The sequence below is a fragment of the Hyperolius riggenbachi genome, chromosome 9, assembly GCF_040937935.1.
Source record: "Hyperolius riggenbachi isolate aHypRig1 chromosome 9, aHypRig1.pri, whole genome shotgun sequence".
Taxonomy (NCBI): domain Eukaryota; kingdom Metazoa; phylum Chordata; class Amphibia; order Anura; family Hyperoliidae; genus Hyperolius; species Hyperolius riggenbachi.
In genome coordinates, this window is record NC_090654.1 from 271,598,462 (window position 1) to 271,616,097 (window position 17,636).

Sequence of the window (17,636 nt, forward strand, 5' to 3'; positions counted from 1 at the left end):
GCTCTGGATACTGTAGAGCAGGGCAAGGGAACCTATGGCTCGGGAGCCAGATGTGGCTCTTTTGATGGCTGCATCTGGCTCACAGACAAATCAGCAGGGGTTAATTCACTAAGCTACACTGACCAAGCAGCGCAACTTAGTGTGGCAGTGCAGGTAACATTTTCGAAGTAGGCTGCTGTAGCATGCACTACTAACTTACTCGCAACTACCCCAAAACTCCAATTGCCCCACTCTGAACCCCGTCAGGTCCAGTGACTTTGTAGGACGAGATCCCTGCACTGTGATTGGCCCAATAGTCACTTGACAGGCAGCCTATTGGGCCAAAGTGCGGGGATCTCGTCCTACAAAGTGAATCAGCCCCCAACGGCTTGATTCACAAAGCGGTGCTAACCTACTTAGCACGTCTAAAGTCTTTAGACGTGCTAACCAGGGTGCTAAGTAGGTTAGCACCGCTTTTTCTCAATCAGATCGCGCGCTAAGTACCGCGCACAAAGTCCTATGCGCACGCTAAGTCCCATAGGCTTTAGTGGGCACTTCGCGTGGAGCGCCCTGCGCTCTGAGCAGTGCGCGCGCAAAACTTTGTGCGCGGTACTTTGCGCGCGATCACTACTTCTCACATTTAAACTCAGTTTAGACGTGATAAGGGCCAGTGCTAACAGTTAGCACTGCTTTGTGAATTGAGCCCCAAGTCAGCTAGCTAATTGTACAAGCTGTTAGTCAGTATTTCTCCTGTCTGGCTCTCGGAGAAATTGCTGATGTTGCTGAAACCCAAGAGAAGCTGAAGATGCGTCTGACACTTCCGCTGCCCAGCGGATCAACTGTATACACATCACCATGGCAACAGGGACGTGAGCCCTACTGTCCCAGTTTGAAACATAATTGTATGGCTCTCACAGAACTGCATTTTAAAATAGGTGGCGTTTATGGCTCTCAGCCAAAAAGGTTCCTGACCCCTGCTATTACTATAAGCCTGTATGGGTAGGTGCACAGCTGGCAGCAAGCAACACAAAGGATTTTTTTTATCTAATACAGTTCAGCTGCAGAGGCAATACACATCATTTACACACAACTCGATGGCTCTGAGAATTTGCTCTGCTCAGTTTTGAGTTTCGTTGGGCTTTGAGGGCCTCACGAGTCATCCCTGCTCACTTGAATGTGACTCTTCATTGCTTTCTTGCAGCGACTGGAATACTCACAGTGAGTGTCGAAGACGGAGAAGATGGCTCTCTGCTCCCCGAAGTGTAACTGAGCGCTCCTCTTCACAGACATCAGTGCTAGGAACTCCTCGGCTGCGATGCCTGGGGGATGGAAGAGACACCGCGTGTTACATGATGGCACAGACAGCTCATCTGCAGTGCCTGAAGCACACACCGATTCTGCCTCGGAGCAGCTCCTTTGTGTTCCCCAGATCACACACCCCGAGCTGTCTGCATGAGCAACACTTCATTCGATCACATGACACGGTGCTGCCAGGAGTCACATGACACGGCCCTGCCAGGAGTCACATGACACGGCCCTGCCAGGAGTCACATGACACGGCCCTGCCAGGAGTCACATGACACGGCCCTGCCAGGAGTCACATGACACGGCGCTGACAGGAGTCACATGACACGGCGCTGACAGGAGTCACATGACACGGCCCTGCCAGGAGTCACATGACACGGCCCTGCCAGGAGTCACATGACACGGCCCTGCCAGGAGTCACATGACACGGCGCTGCCAGGAGTCACATGACACGGCCCTGCCAGGAGTCACATGACATAGTGCAGCCAAGAGTTACATGACACACCGCTGCCAGGAGTCACATGACAGGGCGCTGCCAGGAGTCTCATGACACGCCTCTGCCAGGAGTCACATGACACGCCTCTGTCAGGAGTCACATGACACGTCGCTGCCCGGAGTCACATGACACGCCGCTGCCGGGAGTCACATGGCACGCCTCTGCCAGGAGTCACATGGCACGCCTCTGCCGGGAGTCACATGACACGCCGCTGCCAGGAGTCACATGACACGCCTCTGCCAGGAGTCACAACACAGCACTGCTAGCCAAGGTCACACTTCTAACATCATGCATCAATTGGACATGCTGGAAAATCTCGGTTGAAAAGGCTTGATTAGGTGCACGGAAGTAACGGTGTTCAATATCGCAACATTCGGCCTGCGTGATGGACCCCCAGCAGCTGCCCCTCCCCCGGTGACCATGCTCTGTATATTCGCACCTGTTCCACTGCTGGCACTACCATTACCAGGAGTGCCTACCACACGACATGAGGTTCACGTAGTACAGCACTTGGGGACACAGTGGAGGATGGCAGGAGGCACACCAGGGGGACGGTAGAGAATTTACACTGCATGGCTGCATGGGTACAGGGGGGGGGGGGGGTTGCAGGGGGGGATGGAGCCATGTCCCTCTTTGGGAGCCCTGTCCCTCTTTCCTCTTTATTTTTCGCTCTATAAGGACTATGTCCCTCTTTCTATGTAGATATATATATATATATATATATATATATTTCTCTACTAAAAATGTGTTTGATTGACTCTCTAAACTTTATTCCCATCCTTTAAATTTATATATTACTAATTGTAAAATGTTAAAATGAAGGAAAAGGAACCAGGATAGAAAGGACCAGTGTGGTTTGAATTATAAAACATATTTTTCTTATGAAATCTTTATGGACTGTGTGACTAGGGGTGTGACAGCCGCATGATTAGGGGTGTGGCAGGGGCGTGGCTTAAGTGCCCCTCTTTCATCTCTGAACAGAGGCGCTAAGCTGACTGAAGCTGTTCACAAGTGTTTGATTGCTCCTGTTTATAGCCTGATGAAGTGGGTCGAACCCACGAAACGCGTTGCAAAATATTGGAGTATATAAATAAATCGTTGGTTTTTTGTCGTAAACTCGACATTTTCTTGTGTCTGCATCGGGGAGGTAAGTCCACCATTTACCTCCCTGTTTTTTAAACATTTTATTTACTTTTATCCTTTTGGCGCCTCTGTAACATGGTTTACAATATTGTATCCACCCCTGGTGGAGGATAATTGGCCCCTTTTTCTCATCTGCAGAGAGCGACTTCTTAATCCTGAGTGGGGACAGGTTTAATCTCCCCACCTGCCTACACAGTGGTTACCTGGCAGGTAACCCTGACTTGTGAGTATTACTCTAACATTTACACATCTTCCTTTAACTACCAGTATATACTGCACCATATCGGGCTCTCGGTATCTCCCCCCCTTTACTAGATCAAAGCATATGGCACTTCCCTGAGGACCAGATCAGAATATACAGCACCACCCGCAGGAACAAATAAAAGTATAGTGCACTCCCCCAGGAACTGATCAGAGTATACAGAACTACTCCAAGGAACAGATAAGAGCATAGGGCACTCCCCCCAGGAACAGATTAGATTATAGGGCACTCCCCACTCCCAAGAAACAGAGCAGAGTATAATAATAATTCCTTTTTTTGTATAGCGCTTTTCTCCTGTCGGACTCAAAGCGCTTGCGAGGCAGCCACTAGAGCGCACTCAGTAGCAGTGTTAGGGAGTCTCGCCCAAAGAACTCCTTACTGAATAGGTGCTGGCTTACTGAACAGGCAGAGCCGAGTATACAGCACCCATCCCCTCCCCCCACCCCCAAGGAACAGTTAAAGAATATAGGGCTCTCCCCCAGGAAAATATCAGCGTATAGGGCACTTCCCCAGGAACATATGAGAGTACAGGGCACTCCACCCAGGAACAGATCAGAGCATAGGGCACTCCCCCCCACCCCCCAAGAAACAGAGCAGAGTATACAGCATCCCTACCCCCCCCCCCCCCAAGAACAGATAAAGAATATAGGGCACCCCATCAGGAACAGATCAGAGTATAAGACACTCCCCACAGGAACAGATCAGAGTATAGGGGACTCCCCCCAGGAACAGATCAGAGTATAGGGCACTCCCCCAGGAACAGATCAGAGTACAGGGCACTCCCCCAGGAACAGATCAGAGTACAGGGCACTCCCCCAGGAACAGGTCAGAGTATAGGGCAATCCCCCCATGAACAGATGAGAGTACAGGGCACTCCTTCCAGGAACAGACCAGAGTATAAGACACTCCCCGCAGGAACAGATCAGAGTATAGGGCACTCCCCCAGGAACAGATCAGAGTACAGGGCACCCCCCCCCCAGGAACAGATCAGAGTACAGGGCACTCCCCCCAGGAACAGACCAGAGTATAAGACACTCCCCGCAGGAACAGATCAGAGTATAGGGCACTCCCCCAGGAACAGATCATAGTATCGGGCACCCCCCCCCCCCAGGAACAGATCAGAGTACAGGGCACTCCCCCAGGAACAGGTCAGAGTATAGGGCAATCCCCCCATGAACAGATGAGAGTACAGGGCACTCCTTCCAGGAACAGACCAGAGTATAAGACACTCCCCGCAGGAACAGATCAGAGTATAGGGCACTCCCCCAGGAACAGATCAGAGTACAGGGCACTCCCCCAGGAACAGATCAGAGTACAGGGCACTCCCCCCAGGAACAGACCAGAGTATAAGACACTCCCCGCAGGAACAGATCAGAGTATAGGGCACTCCCCCAGGAACAGATCATAGTATCGGGCACCCCCCCCCCAGGAACAGATCAGAGTATAGGGCACTCCCCCCATGAACAGATGAGAGTACAGGGCACTCCCCCCAGGAACAGACCAGAGTATAAGACACTCCCCGCAGAAACAGATCAGACTATAGGGCACTCCCCCAGGAACAGATCATAGTATCGGGCACCCCCCCCCCCCCAGGAACAGATCAGAGTATAGGGCACTTCCCCAGGAACAGGTCAGAGTATAGGGCACTCCCCCAGGAACAGATCAGAGTACAGGGCACTCCCCCCCCCCCCCCCCAAGAAGCAGAGCAGAGTATACTGCACCCCCTCCCCCCCCCCCCTCCCCAGAAACAGATAAAGAATTTAGGGCACTCCCTCTAAACAACACAATATTATATGGCGCTCCTCCCAGGAACAGACTAGCGTACACAGCACTTACCTCCAGACTTTGACACGGAAGAGAACATGGAATCAACTTCAATCTGAAACAACAATAGCAAACCTTCATCAGCAATAAATAGTACAGTAGTGCACATTCTCCGAAGTGCAAATACTGGAATATATATCTCTCTCCTCTGTACACAGGCTGAAGAGCAAATCTTCTATGCTTCACATATTATGGCAAAATGATACTAATAAAACATCAGATATAAAATTATTAGAGCAGATTCATTTGTCTCTGATCTAAGATAGATCACTGATCAGGTGAATTTTTGGCATTTGCCATGTTGGCAGCTTGACTCGATCTGCCTGCTTTTCCTTTGCCTGGTGAAAATATGCCTCGTGGTAAAGATGTTAACGAGAATAAATGTGGTATGAATGGCATTTATTCCCGCTGTTAAAATGAAAACCTCATAAACTGACAAAGAGAATGATCTATTAATAATCTGACTGGAGTAAATTCCTCAGTGAAATGTAAACTCATAAAGACGTAAGCTAGATATCATAACACAGCAGCGTTCACTATATCTTCCCTTCAGACATTCTGGAATTTAGGACGGTCTCTTGGGAGCAGCTGCAGCGTTTCCTGTGATTGGACGAGAACTCGGCTGTGCAGACCTTCTATGGTGAGGGAGGGATAAAGAGCACTTTAGGTGATTGTTGGAGGTTTCTGCAGAAAGGCATTGCTCATTTTCTATCTTAAAGTGTACCCGAGGTGATATGTGACATGATGAGATAATCATGTATGTACAGTGCAGCACAGTGATGCTACTCTTTAGCCCCAGGCCCCCAGCCTCCCCTTACCCTGATCACATGACAGCACAGTGATGTTACTCTCTAGTCCCAGCCTCCCATTTCCCTGATCAAATGAAAGTACAGCAATAGTTACATAGTTATTTTGGTTGAAAAAAGACATACGTCCATCGAGTTCAACCAGTACAAAGTACAACACCAGCCTGCTCCCTCACATATCCCTGTTGATCCAGAGGAAGGCGAAAAAACCCCCACAAGGCATGGTCCAATTAGCCCCAAAAGGGAAAAATTCCTTCCCGACTCCAGATGGCAATCAGATAAAATCCCTGGATCAACATCATTAGGCATAACCTAGTAATTGTAGCCATGGATGTCTTTCAACGCAAGGAAAGCATCTAAGCCCCCTTTAAATGCAGGTATAGAGTTTGCCATAACGACTTCCTGTGGCAATGCATTCCACATCTTAATCACTCTTACTGTAAAGAACCCTTTCCTAAATAAATGGCTAAAACGTTTTTCCTCCATGCGCAGATCATGTCCTCTAGTCCTTTGAGAAGGCCTAGGGACAAAAAGCTCATCCGCCAAGCTATTATATTGCCCTCTGATGTATTTATACATGTTAATTAGATCTCCTCTAAGGCGTCTTTTTTCTAGACTAAATAAACCCAGTTTATCTAACCTTTCTTGATAAGTGAGACCTTCCATCCCACGTATCAATTTTGTTGCTAGTCTCTGCACCTGCTCTAAAACTGCAATATCTTTTTTGTAATGTGGTGCCCAGAACTGAATTCCATATTCCAGATGTGGCCTTACTAGAGAGTTAAACAGGGGCAATATTATGCTAGCATCTCGAGTTTTTATTTCCCTTTTAATGCATCCCAAAATTTTGTTCGCTTTAGCTGCAGCGGCTTGGCATTGAGTACGATTATTTAACTTGTTGTCGATGAGTACTCCTAAGTCCTTCTCCAAGTTTGATGTCCCCAACTGTGTCCCATTTATTTTGTATGGTGCTAGACCATTGGTACGACCAAAATGCATGACTTTACATTTGTCAACATTGAACTTCATCTGCCATGTATGTGCCCATATAGCCATCCTATCCAGATCCTGTTGCAATATGACACTATCTTGCTGAGAGTTGATGATTCTGCACAATTTTGTATCATCTGCAAAAATAGCAACATTGCTCACTACTGCATCTACTAGGTCATTAATAAATAAATTGAAGAGCACTGGACCCAGTACAGACCCCTGTGGGACCCCACTGCTAACAGTCTCCCATTTTGAGTACGATCCATTGACCACAACTCTTTGTTTTCTGTCCATTAGCCAGTTCCCTATCCATGCACACAAACTCTTCCCCAGTCCTTGCATCCTCAACTTTTGCACCAGACTTCTGTGGGGAACAGTGTCGAAGGCCTTTGCAAAGTCCAAGTATATCACATCTACAGCATTCCCAATATCCATATTAGCATTCACTACCTCATAAAAGCTGAGCATGTTAGTCAAACAGGACCTGTCTTTAGTAAACCCATGTTGATGCTGAGAAATAAGATTATTTTCTACTATGAAGTCATGTATAGTATCTCTTAGTAACCCCTCAAATAGTTTGCATACAACTGATGTTAAGCTTACAGGTCTATAATTTCCTGGATCAGATTTTTTGCCCTTCTTAAATAATGGGAAAACGTGGGCTGTACGCCAATCCACTGGGACTCTGCCAGTTGCAAGAGAGTCACAAAAGATAAGATAAAGGGGCTTAGCTATAACTGAACTTAATTCTCTTAGGACCCGAGGATGCATGCCATCCGGGCCAGGTGCCTTGTCTATTTTTAATTTATTTAGTCTTGCCTTTACTTCTTCCTGCGTTAAGTATTTAATATTACAGTTAGAAGATTGAGACTCTTCTGCCTCTGTAATTTGCAACAGTGCTGTTTCCTTTGTGAAGACAGAAGCAAAGAAAGCATTTAATAACTCTGCCTTACCTTGGTCATACACCATTGAGTTCCCACCCTCATCCTTTAGGATTCCTATACAGTCAACCTTTCTTTTTTTTAGAGTTGATGTACTTGTAAAACTTTTTTGGGTTAGATTTGATATCCCTAGCGATTTGATTTTCAGCTTCGATCTTTGCCAGCCTAATTTCTTTTTTACAATTTTTATTGCACTCCTTAAAAATTGCTTAGTGCAGCCTCGGTCCCCTCCTGTTTTAGGACCTTATAGGCATTCCTTTTCCTCTTCATTTTATCCCTAACCTTTTATATTCATCCATAGAGGCCTTTTTTTATTCCTAGATATTTTGTTTCCATATGGGATATACATACTACAATATTGATTGAGAATAAGTTTAAAAGCTTGCCATTTCCCTTCAGTGTCCTCCCCTTGTAGTACATTATCCCAGTTCACCAAACTTAGTGCCTGCCTAATTTGATTGAACTTTGCTTTTCTAAAACTCATAGTTTTAGTGGTCCCGCTGCCCCGTGGCCTATCAGTCACCAGATCAAACGTTATCATGTTGTGATCACTATTTCCCAAATGTTCTTGAACCTGCACATTTGATACATTATCTGGTCTATTAGAAATGATCAGATCCAGTAACGCATTCCCCCTAGTTGGTTCCGTTACCATTTGAGTCAAGTAATTGTCCTGTAGTGCTGCCAGAAATCTGCTGCTTTTACCAGAATGGGTAGCCTCAATACCCCAGTCAATGTCTGGAAAGTTGAAGTCGCCCATAATTATGACCTCATTTTTACTTGCAGCTTTTTCAATCTGCTGTAGTAATCGCAGTTCTGCAGCTTCATTAATAAGAGGTGGTCTGTAGCATACCCCAATAAGCAATTGGCAACTTTTATTTCCACCATGAATATTTACCCAAACGGACTCCACATCTTCGCAATCTTCCTCCATCTGATCGTTGAGGACAGCTGTAAAAGAATTCTTAACAAAGAGACAAACCCCTCCACCTTTTTTCCCTGTTCTATCCCTCCTAAACACATTGTATCCTTTTAAATTAGCTATCCAGTCATGGCTTTCATCCATCCATGTCTCGGTTATTCCCACAATGTCATAGCCTTTGTCATTCAGAATGAACTCTATTATTATTATTATTATTTTTTATTTATATAGCGCCAACATATTCCGCAGCGCTTTACAAAGCACAATAAGACGACAAGGGGAACATAGATACAACTAACAAATGTACAGCAGAGTTCCAAGCATCACAAATATTGTTACAAGAACAGTAAACATTAGGAGGATGACCCTGCCCTTGCGAGCTTACAATCTAATGGGTAGTGGGGGACACAATAGGTAAGGGGGTGGAGGATGGATGAGGCAGTGATTCTTTGCCTCTCATTACATTGTGACAGACAAGTAAATAAGGGCTATAGAATGTTATAAGCTTGTCTGAAAAGGTCTATTTTATTTGCAAGGCTCTGAGCATTGGTTACCATGCACTTTATATTTTTACCACCACATTTACCAATTTTGTTTACACGAAATGGGCTACTTGAAGTTTTACCAACCTCCTTAATCTTTACACTGTCCCCACCCCCCATCATGTTAGGCTCCTACTGTCTTTTTACCTTATCTTGTCTACATATTGAGACTTTATCCTCCCGCCTCCCCCCAGATCCTAGTTTAAAATCTCCAACCGTTTAGCCATCTTCTCCCCCAATGCAGCTGCACCCTCCCCATTAAGGTGCAGCCCATCCCTGCTGTAGAACCTGTAGCCGACTGCAAAGTCTGCCCAGTTTTCCAGGAACCCAAACCCTTCCTTCCTACACCAATTTCTCAGCCACTTATTTAACTCCCTAAGCTCCCTCTGTCTCTCAGATGTAGCGCGTGGCACTGGCAGTATTTCAGAGAACACCACCTTGGAGGTCCTTGCTTTAAGTTTATCTCCAAGTACCTGAAAATCATTTTTGAGGACCTTCCATCTCCCACTAACTTTGTCATTGGTGCCAATGTGTACCATGACAGCTGGGTCTTCCCCAGCCTCACCCAGCAATCTGTCAATTCTTTCCGCTACATGCCGAACCCGAGCACCCGGGAGGCAACAGACTGTACGGCATTCACGGTTTCTTTGACAGATTACCCTATCTGTGCGCCTAATAATTGAATCCCCTACCACCAGTACCTGTCTAGCCTTAGCTGCACTCCTATTCCCTTTCTCGTTACAGCAGTCTGCCCCTTGGTTGCTAAGGAGCACATCCTGCTGCAGCATTGCTACTCCTGAATCATCCTCCCCAATATTACGCAAACAAGCATACTTATTAGTGAGGGACAACTCGGGACTAGCCTCCCTGCCACTTTTTCCCCTACCCCTTCTAACTGTGACCCAACTAGCGGCTACCTCTGCTTCTTGCTCCGGCTTTACTCCACCCACCTCATCTTCACCGATTCCATCCAGTGTCTGGATCGTGAGGTCCAAGCTCATCTCCATGTTGTGTATGCGTCTCAGTGTTGCGAGATGCTTATTTAGCTCTGCGACTTCCACCTCTAACTGAGCAACACGCACACACCCAGGGCAACAGTAAACACCCTCAATCCGCTGATCAAGGCATGCATACATGTCACAGGATGTACACTGTACAGCATAGTCCAACATGATGACTATTGTGTGGGGAAATTTTATTTAAAGTAAACTGTGGCGGTAAAAGTTGAAACGGGAGAGGGAGTGAAGGTTCGGGAGTGAGTGCAGCTGGGGTGGAAGAGGGGGAGGGGTGGAAGAGGGGGAGTGAGTGAAGTTGGGGTGGAGGAGGGGGAGGGGAGGAGGGGGAGTGAGTGAAGTTGGGGTGGAGTCCTCAAAACTTAAAGACTACACCACAACGTGTTAGCACATCCTAACCAATGCAAAGAACCGCAATATTGTTTAAAGTGGGTTTTTTTTGTTTTTTTAAAGTCCTTACCTGCTTCCTCTCACCTCTCTGTTTGTGCCTGTTTTTAACGCCTATGCCACTTGTGTCGAAGCCACTTAGTGAGCAAGCTCAGTACTGAGTCCTGAAGCTGACCAAATGCCTCCTGTTACAGCTAATCCCTCCCCCTAGCTAATTACCTGCCTGGTGCAAGCACACTAGAGAAAAAAAAAAGTACTTTTAAAAACTTTTAAAACTAACACTTGCTGCTAGATATCTGATGAACTGCAATGCACAAGCCCACCAGATATCAAAGCAGCAAAACACAAATTTACAAACAACAGCAATATAATATAATCAGAGCTCACAATTCCCAGCAGTGAAGTGAAACAGCCCTCCACCAATATTCCCTCTAGCACCAGCCCCTCCCATTTCCATGATCACATGACAGCACAGCAATGTTACTCTCTAGACCCAGCCTCCCCTTATCCTGATCACATGACAGCACAGCGATGTTACTCTCTAGACCCAGCCTCCCCTTACCCTGATCACATGACAGCACAGTGATGTTACTCTCTAGTAGTCCCAGCCTCCCCTTACCCTGATCACATGACAGCACAGCAATGTTACTCTTTGGCCCCAGCCTTCCATTATCCTGAGCACATGACAGCACAGTGAAGTTACTCTCTAGTCCCAGCCTCCCCTTACCCTGATCACATGACAGCACAGCAATGTTATTGTTTAACCTCAGCCTCCCCTTACCCTGATCACATGACAGCACAGTAATGTTACTCTTTAGCCCCAGCCTCCCCTGATCACATGACAGCACAGTAATGTTACACTTTAGCCCCAGCCTCCCCTTGCCCCGATCACATGACAGCACAGTGATGTTACACTTTAGCCCCAGCCTCCCCTTGCCCCGATCACATGACAGCACAGTGATGTTACACTTTAGCCCCAGCCTCCCCTTACCCTGATCACATGACAGCACAGTGATGTTACACTTTAGCCCCAGCCTCCCCTTACCCTGATCACATGACAGCACAGTGATGTTACTCTTTAGCCCCAGCCTCCCCTTACCCTGATCACATGACAGCACAGTAATGTTACTCTTTAGCCCCAGCCTCCCCTGATCACATGACAGCACAGTAATGTTACACTTTAGCCTCCCCTTACCCTGATCACATGACAGCACAGTGATGTTACACTTTAGCCTCCCCTTACCCTGATCACATGACAGCACAGTGATGTTACACTTTAGCCCCAGCATCCCCTTACCCTGATCACATGACAGCACAGTAATGTTACTCTTTAGCCACAGCCTCCCCTGATCACATGACAGCACAGTGATGTTACACTTTAGCCCCAGCCTCCCCTTACCCTGATCACATGGCAGCACAGTGATGTTACACTTTAGCCCCAGTCTCCCCTGATCACATGACAGCACAGTGATGTTACTCTTTAGCCCCAAACTCCCCTTACCCTGATCACATGGCAGCACAGTGATGCTACTCTCTAGTCCCAGCCTCCCCTTACCCTGATCACATGACAGCACAGCAATGTTATTGTTTAACCTCAGCCTCCCCTTACCCTGATCACATGACAGCACAGTGATGTTACACTTTAGCCCCAGCCTCCCCTTACCCTGATCACATGACAGCACAGTAATGTTACTCTTTAGCCCCAGCCTCCCCTGATCACATGACAGCACAGTAATGTTACACTTTAGCCTCCCCTTACCCTGATCACATGACAGCACAGTGATGTTACACTTTAGCCCCAGCATCCCCTTACCCTGATCACATTACAGCACAGTGATGTTACACTTTAGCCCCAGCCTCCCCTTACCCTGATCACATGATAGTACAGTAATGTTACGCTTTAGCCGCAGCCTCCCCTTACTACTAGCGACAATCCCGTAAGCCTTTTTTCCAGACACCTTTATTACATGCATGACCCTTGGCTTCCTTTTACAGAAGACATTGTTACAGGAATCTCTCATGAATAAATATGGCAGCTTCCTGTAGTGACTACCCTGTATTTCAGGCTTGTGTTTTTTAGAGTGGAAAATAATCCCAATTTGCTATGAAGAAGATTTCATACATTGTACATAAACAATGTTGGTGTTATTTTTATTTGCCTGGCTGGGTTTGCGGTGCTAATGTCCTGTGCTTATGTTATATGCTGCTGGTTGGACAGTCAGAAATCTACGCTCTATTCAAAATCTGCCTCCTATACCATCACCACCATCCACATAAGGTAGTTAAGAAGCAGCCACAAGGGGGCATCAGAAAATCTTTTTTCTATGAACACAAAGCTAGCCCCGCCCATTACCTCTATGTGTTCTACAGGTGGAAGCAGAGGGAGGGGTGGGTGTGGTCAGGTAATGTCTCTGTGTAGAAGGAAGGGGTGGGTGTGGTCAGGTAATAGCTCTGTGCAGGAGGAGGGGGTGGTCAGGTAATAGCTCTGTGAAGGGGGAGGGGGTGGTCAGGTAATAATAGCTCTGTGAAGGGGGAGGGGGTGGTCAGGTAATAGCTCTGTGCAAGCGGAGAAGGTGGTCAGGTAATAGCTCTGTGTAGAAGGAAGGGGTGGGTGTGGTCAGGTAATAGCTCTGTGCAGGAGGAGGGGGTAATCAGGTAATAGCTCTGTGCAGGGGGAGGGGGTGGTCAGGTAATAGCTCTGTTGGGGGGTGAGTGTGGTCAGGTGATGGTGCTCTGCAGAGGAAGAAACCCCCACTCTGCTCATTCCATACATACAAGCACACAGCTATTCCTCAGAGATCCCAACAATGGTAGTGTCAAGGTTGCTGCTTGGCCACTTAGTCAATGCTGGTGGGAAAAATAACCAATAATTTGCGCACTATGTAGATTTTACTCATGCAGGAAGAGGAAAATATCTGAGAAATATGTACAACCAACAGACTAACAATACCAGGCTCGAATAATAGTGCAGATTGTGCTTACAGTCGGTTCTGGAAATTCACATCTGGATGAAGATTTAATTTTTCAATACAATATACAGCAATAACATTTGAGCCACTCACTTTGCAGGGACTCAGTTTATAGCAAATCCTATGTGAAAGTTCACTTCAAACACTATCTGCCAATAGCAGCATGTGAACTGCAATGTATAGCTCGTTACTGACATCTTGTGGTGAAACAACACAACCACCTGCGAAAAAGTTTTTTGTATAAAACCGTGGGCAGGGATTGCACTTGTCCTATTCCCAGGAGCTTTTCCACAGTAGGAAAATGCATTACGCTGGGCATACACGGCTTGATTTTGCAGCTCGATTCTCCCGCCTGATCAATTCCACAGCCGATTTTCTTATCTTTCACACGTTTTTCTTATCTTTTTCCATTGTCCTCAATGCGGAATCGAGCGCGGAAACGATCGGACGGGAGATCAGACATGTCAGAAATGATCTATCGAGCCATCTAAATGGCTCAGAATCCAGCCTTGTATTCCCAGCATTAGACAGCCTAAAAAAATTGTATTTGCAAATGCAAATATGAGTGCATACAACGGCACATTCTATATCTTGTAAAACTTGCATGCAATCATTCAGCCTAAAGGTGGCCACACACGATACAATAAAATGATCAGATTTTACAGTAATTTGATAAAAACGATCGGATCTCCCGGAAAAAATAGAAAGCTTTTTTTTTCATTCGACTGAAAAATCCGATCGGATTTCCCGTTTTCTTCTATTTTAATCGATCCGGAATGACAGATATTTTTCTTCAATCTTTCTAAAGATTGTATGGTGTATGTTGGATTCTCAATTTTGTTAATATGCACACCTTAGAAATTTTGTCAGAGTTTCCAATCATTTTTCTCATAATTGGGGGAAAAATTGAACACAGGTGTGTGGTACATTGGTCATATTTTTGAAATGTTACAATCGGTCAGAAAAATGTATTGCAATTCTTAAAGGTGGCCACTAATGGTCCAATTTCTAGCGAAAAAATCGTTTGAGCGATCAGAAATTCTGATCGGACGAAAAATCGTTCACTACACCATCAACTAACCAATCATTGCTTCCTATCTATCACGACCACCAAGAAAATCCAAATTTTCGTTCGACGAAAATTCATTCAGGCGACATTTTTTTTTCACTCGTTCATAATCGATTGTGTCCACCAATGGAGATTATTTACAACCAATCCAATCAGAATTTCTGATCGCTCAAACGATTTTTCACTAGAAGATTGGACCGTTAGTGGCCAGCTTTAATTGAACAGATATTTAAAAAATTGTATCGTGTGTGGCCACCTTTAGGTTCAAGTGATAATCCTGCCTGAATACTGAAGCGTTTGGGAGATTTTCCTAAGCAAAATTAAAACTAAAGATTATGATGTAAATTACACAAAGATATTCAATAATCTCGCTCAGCTTCTCCTGTAGAGTTGTTCTGCAAATCTGCTATATTATACAGTACATACATATTTTAGCAGGATTGCAGAACAACTCTGCAGGAGGTGCTCAAAGAGATTCCGGAATAACCTAATAGCTTTAACTGATCGCTAAAGGTGCCTGATATTGACTTGGCGGCCAATCCACCATCCAATATGATAATTATATTCAGATGAAAATCGGTGCCAGCAAGAGCATGCCCATTTGACCATGCCAAAAATTTAAGGCCAAAATTGGTCGCATGTATCGATCAGACATGTGAAAAATGTTGAGACGGCATGCTCGATTGGGTGCACAGTGGTAATAGTGTGCGATAATCACGAACATAGAACGCAATGGAAACCCCTGGCCACTGTCTCCCCACCCCCCCAATGATTAATTCCCCCCCCCCCCCCCCTGCAGTAAGATTTTACTTTTCACTTTTTACTATTGCCTGTGTACTTCCGCATTCTGACCCCACGTGACTGTTATATAGCACGTGGGATGCATGTGACATCACACACATGGGCGTACCAATAGGGGATGCAGCCCATGCGCCGCGGGACGCTTCTCGCTCTAGTGACAGGAAGTAGCATCAGTCACTAGAGCAAGAAGCGTCCGGACGCACAGAAGGTATGTTTGCCTGCCGCTGCCCGCCGCTCCGCTGCACTTGTATAGCTATTGAAGCTGGAGGGGAGCACAGATGGGAAAGCCCGAGGTGAGGGAGGGACCTTCCCCCCTCCCCGCCGAGTGTGGCCATAGCTTTCCCCTCATGCTGCGACCCCTCCAGCCCCCCAAAACGGCCACGAGCGGGCCCCAGGGGGGAGGGGGGCCCGCTCACAATTTCTGCAGGGAAGCCCGGGGGCTCTTAGTTACACCCCTGGTCACACATGTTCCCCATGTGCTATAAAGCCGACAATCATGTGGGACACAAATGCAGAATTAGGACGATGGCAGCATGGGCAGCGGCAGGTAAAGTATAACTAAGCGAGGCAGCGCCCCGGGGCAGCAAAGCCACATCGCCGATTCCCGCAGGATATCATGCTGAAATCGATCAGGAATTGGCCTGTCATTTATGGCGACCGACAGATCTCTCTCCGATTAGAGAGAGATCCATCTCTTGGTCGATCGGCGGCAAAAATCGCTAGATGTTTGGGTACCTTAAAATGACACTGAAGCGAAAAAAATATATATGATATAATGAATTGTATGTGTACTACAGATAATTACTAGCAAAGAAAATATTCTCATATTTTTATTTTCAGTTATATAGGTTTTTTTTAATAACATTGCATCATTCTCTAATATTTGCAGTTTACACACTACTCAGCATTCTAAATGATTTCACAGAGCAGGCTAATTAACTTTTGAACTTTCCTCTGCAGAAAAAAACTAAATACAGTGACAGACAGTTGAGATAATAAGCTTCAGAAGACAGAGCTCTCTGCAACTTTGAAAGTGGTGAAGCTCAGATAAGCTCTCTTGCATAGATGACTGGAGTTTTTTAAGTCTTCCTGTACTGGAAACAATATTAGATTAATGTCTCTGCTGCTAATGTTTTATTTTTAGCTGTACAACACATACAATTCATTATATCATAAGTTTATTTTCACTTCAGATTCCCGTTAAGGGGGTATGCATACATCCAATTTTGATTAGGCTAAAAAGACAGGTACATTTTACCATCTCCATGTAGTATGAGGGCCACCAGACTTTGAACAGATTGGGCTCTATTCATAAAGCATTCCTGCATGCTGTAATGCTCAAAACAGCTGACTTTAGCGACCAGCAAAATTAGCAAATTGTCAATTCATAAAAGCTGTTACCGCATGAAAAACTGAAATTACCGAGCAGTGAGGTAAATTACCGCCTTGTGAGGTGATTATCTCAACACATGTCACTAAATGTCAATTCATACAGATTAGTGCAGGAGGTATTGGGATGGAGAATACCTTCTGTTTAGAAAAGGTAATAAGGCCTGGTGCACACCAAAAACCGCTAGCAGATCCGCAAAATGCTAGCAGATTTTGAAACGCTTTTTCTTATTTTTCTGTAGCGTTTCACCTAGCATTTTGCGGTTTTGGGAAGTGTTTTTGGTGTAGTAGATTTCAGATATTGTTACAGTAAAGCTGTTACTGAACAGCTTCTGTAACAAAAATACCTGCAAAACCGCTCTGAACTGCCGTTTTTCAGAGCGGTTTGCGGTATTCCTATACTTTATATTGGAGGCAGAAACGCCTCCGCAATCCAAAATCTGCAGCAGCCCGGGAATATGCGTTTCTGCAAAACGCCTCCCGCTCTGGTGTGCACCAGCCCATTGAAATACATTACCCAAGCGTTTCCACATCCGCAAGCGGATCGAAAAACGCTGCCGAACCGCTCTGGTGTGCACTAGGCCTAAGAGAGCGATAACAGCAAAGTTAATGGGGACAGATCTCCCAGGCAGCAGCAGTGAGAGCAGTACAAAAAAAGACTTTCCAGAATACCCCAGGCTGTGTTTTTTAACCCCTTGGGTACCTGTTTTCAGATATATTTCACATCAAAAAGCCTGCATGTGTAACATATCTTAAAGTTCTTCTAAGCCGCGGCAATTAAATAGATTAGATGTT

The 17,636-nt window shown here is 45.9% G+C and overlaps 1 protein-coding gene across 5 annotated transcripts in view; it reads right to left on the minus strand.

The window, feature by feature from the left end:
• Positions 1-17,636, minus strand: part of EFCAB11 (EF-hand calcium binding domain 11) — an 84,735-nt gene that overhangs the window by 62,762 nt on the left and 4,337 nt on the right. For all 5 annotated transcript variants that reach the window (XR_011024167.1, XM_068254568.1, XM_068254569.1 and 2 more), the window contains exons 3-4: positions 5,022-5,064; positions 1,197-1,298 (exon numbers count right to left, since the gene is read on the minus strand). Coding sequence is in view for 4 of the 5 variants with exons in the window: in XM_068254568.1 (XP_068110669.1) it covers positions 1,197-1,298; positions 5,022-5,064 (145 nt within the window). In the remaining variant the exon portion in view is untranslated. The remainder of the gene's footprint in view (positions 1-1,196; positions 1,299-5,021; positions 5,065-17,636) is intronic.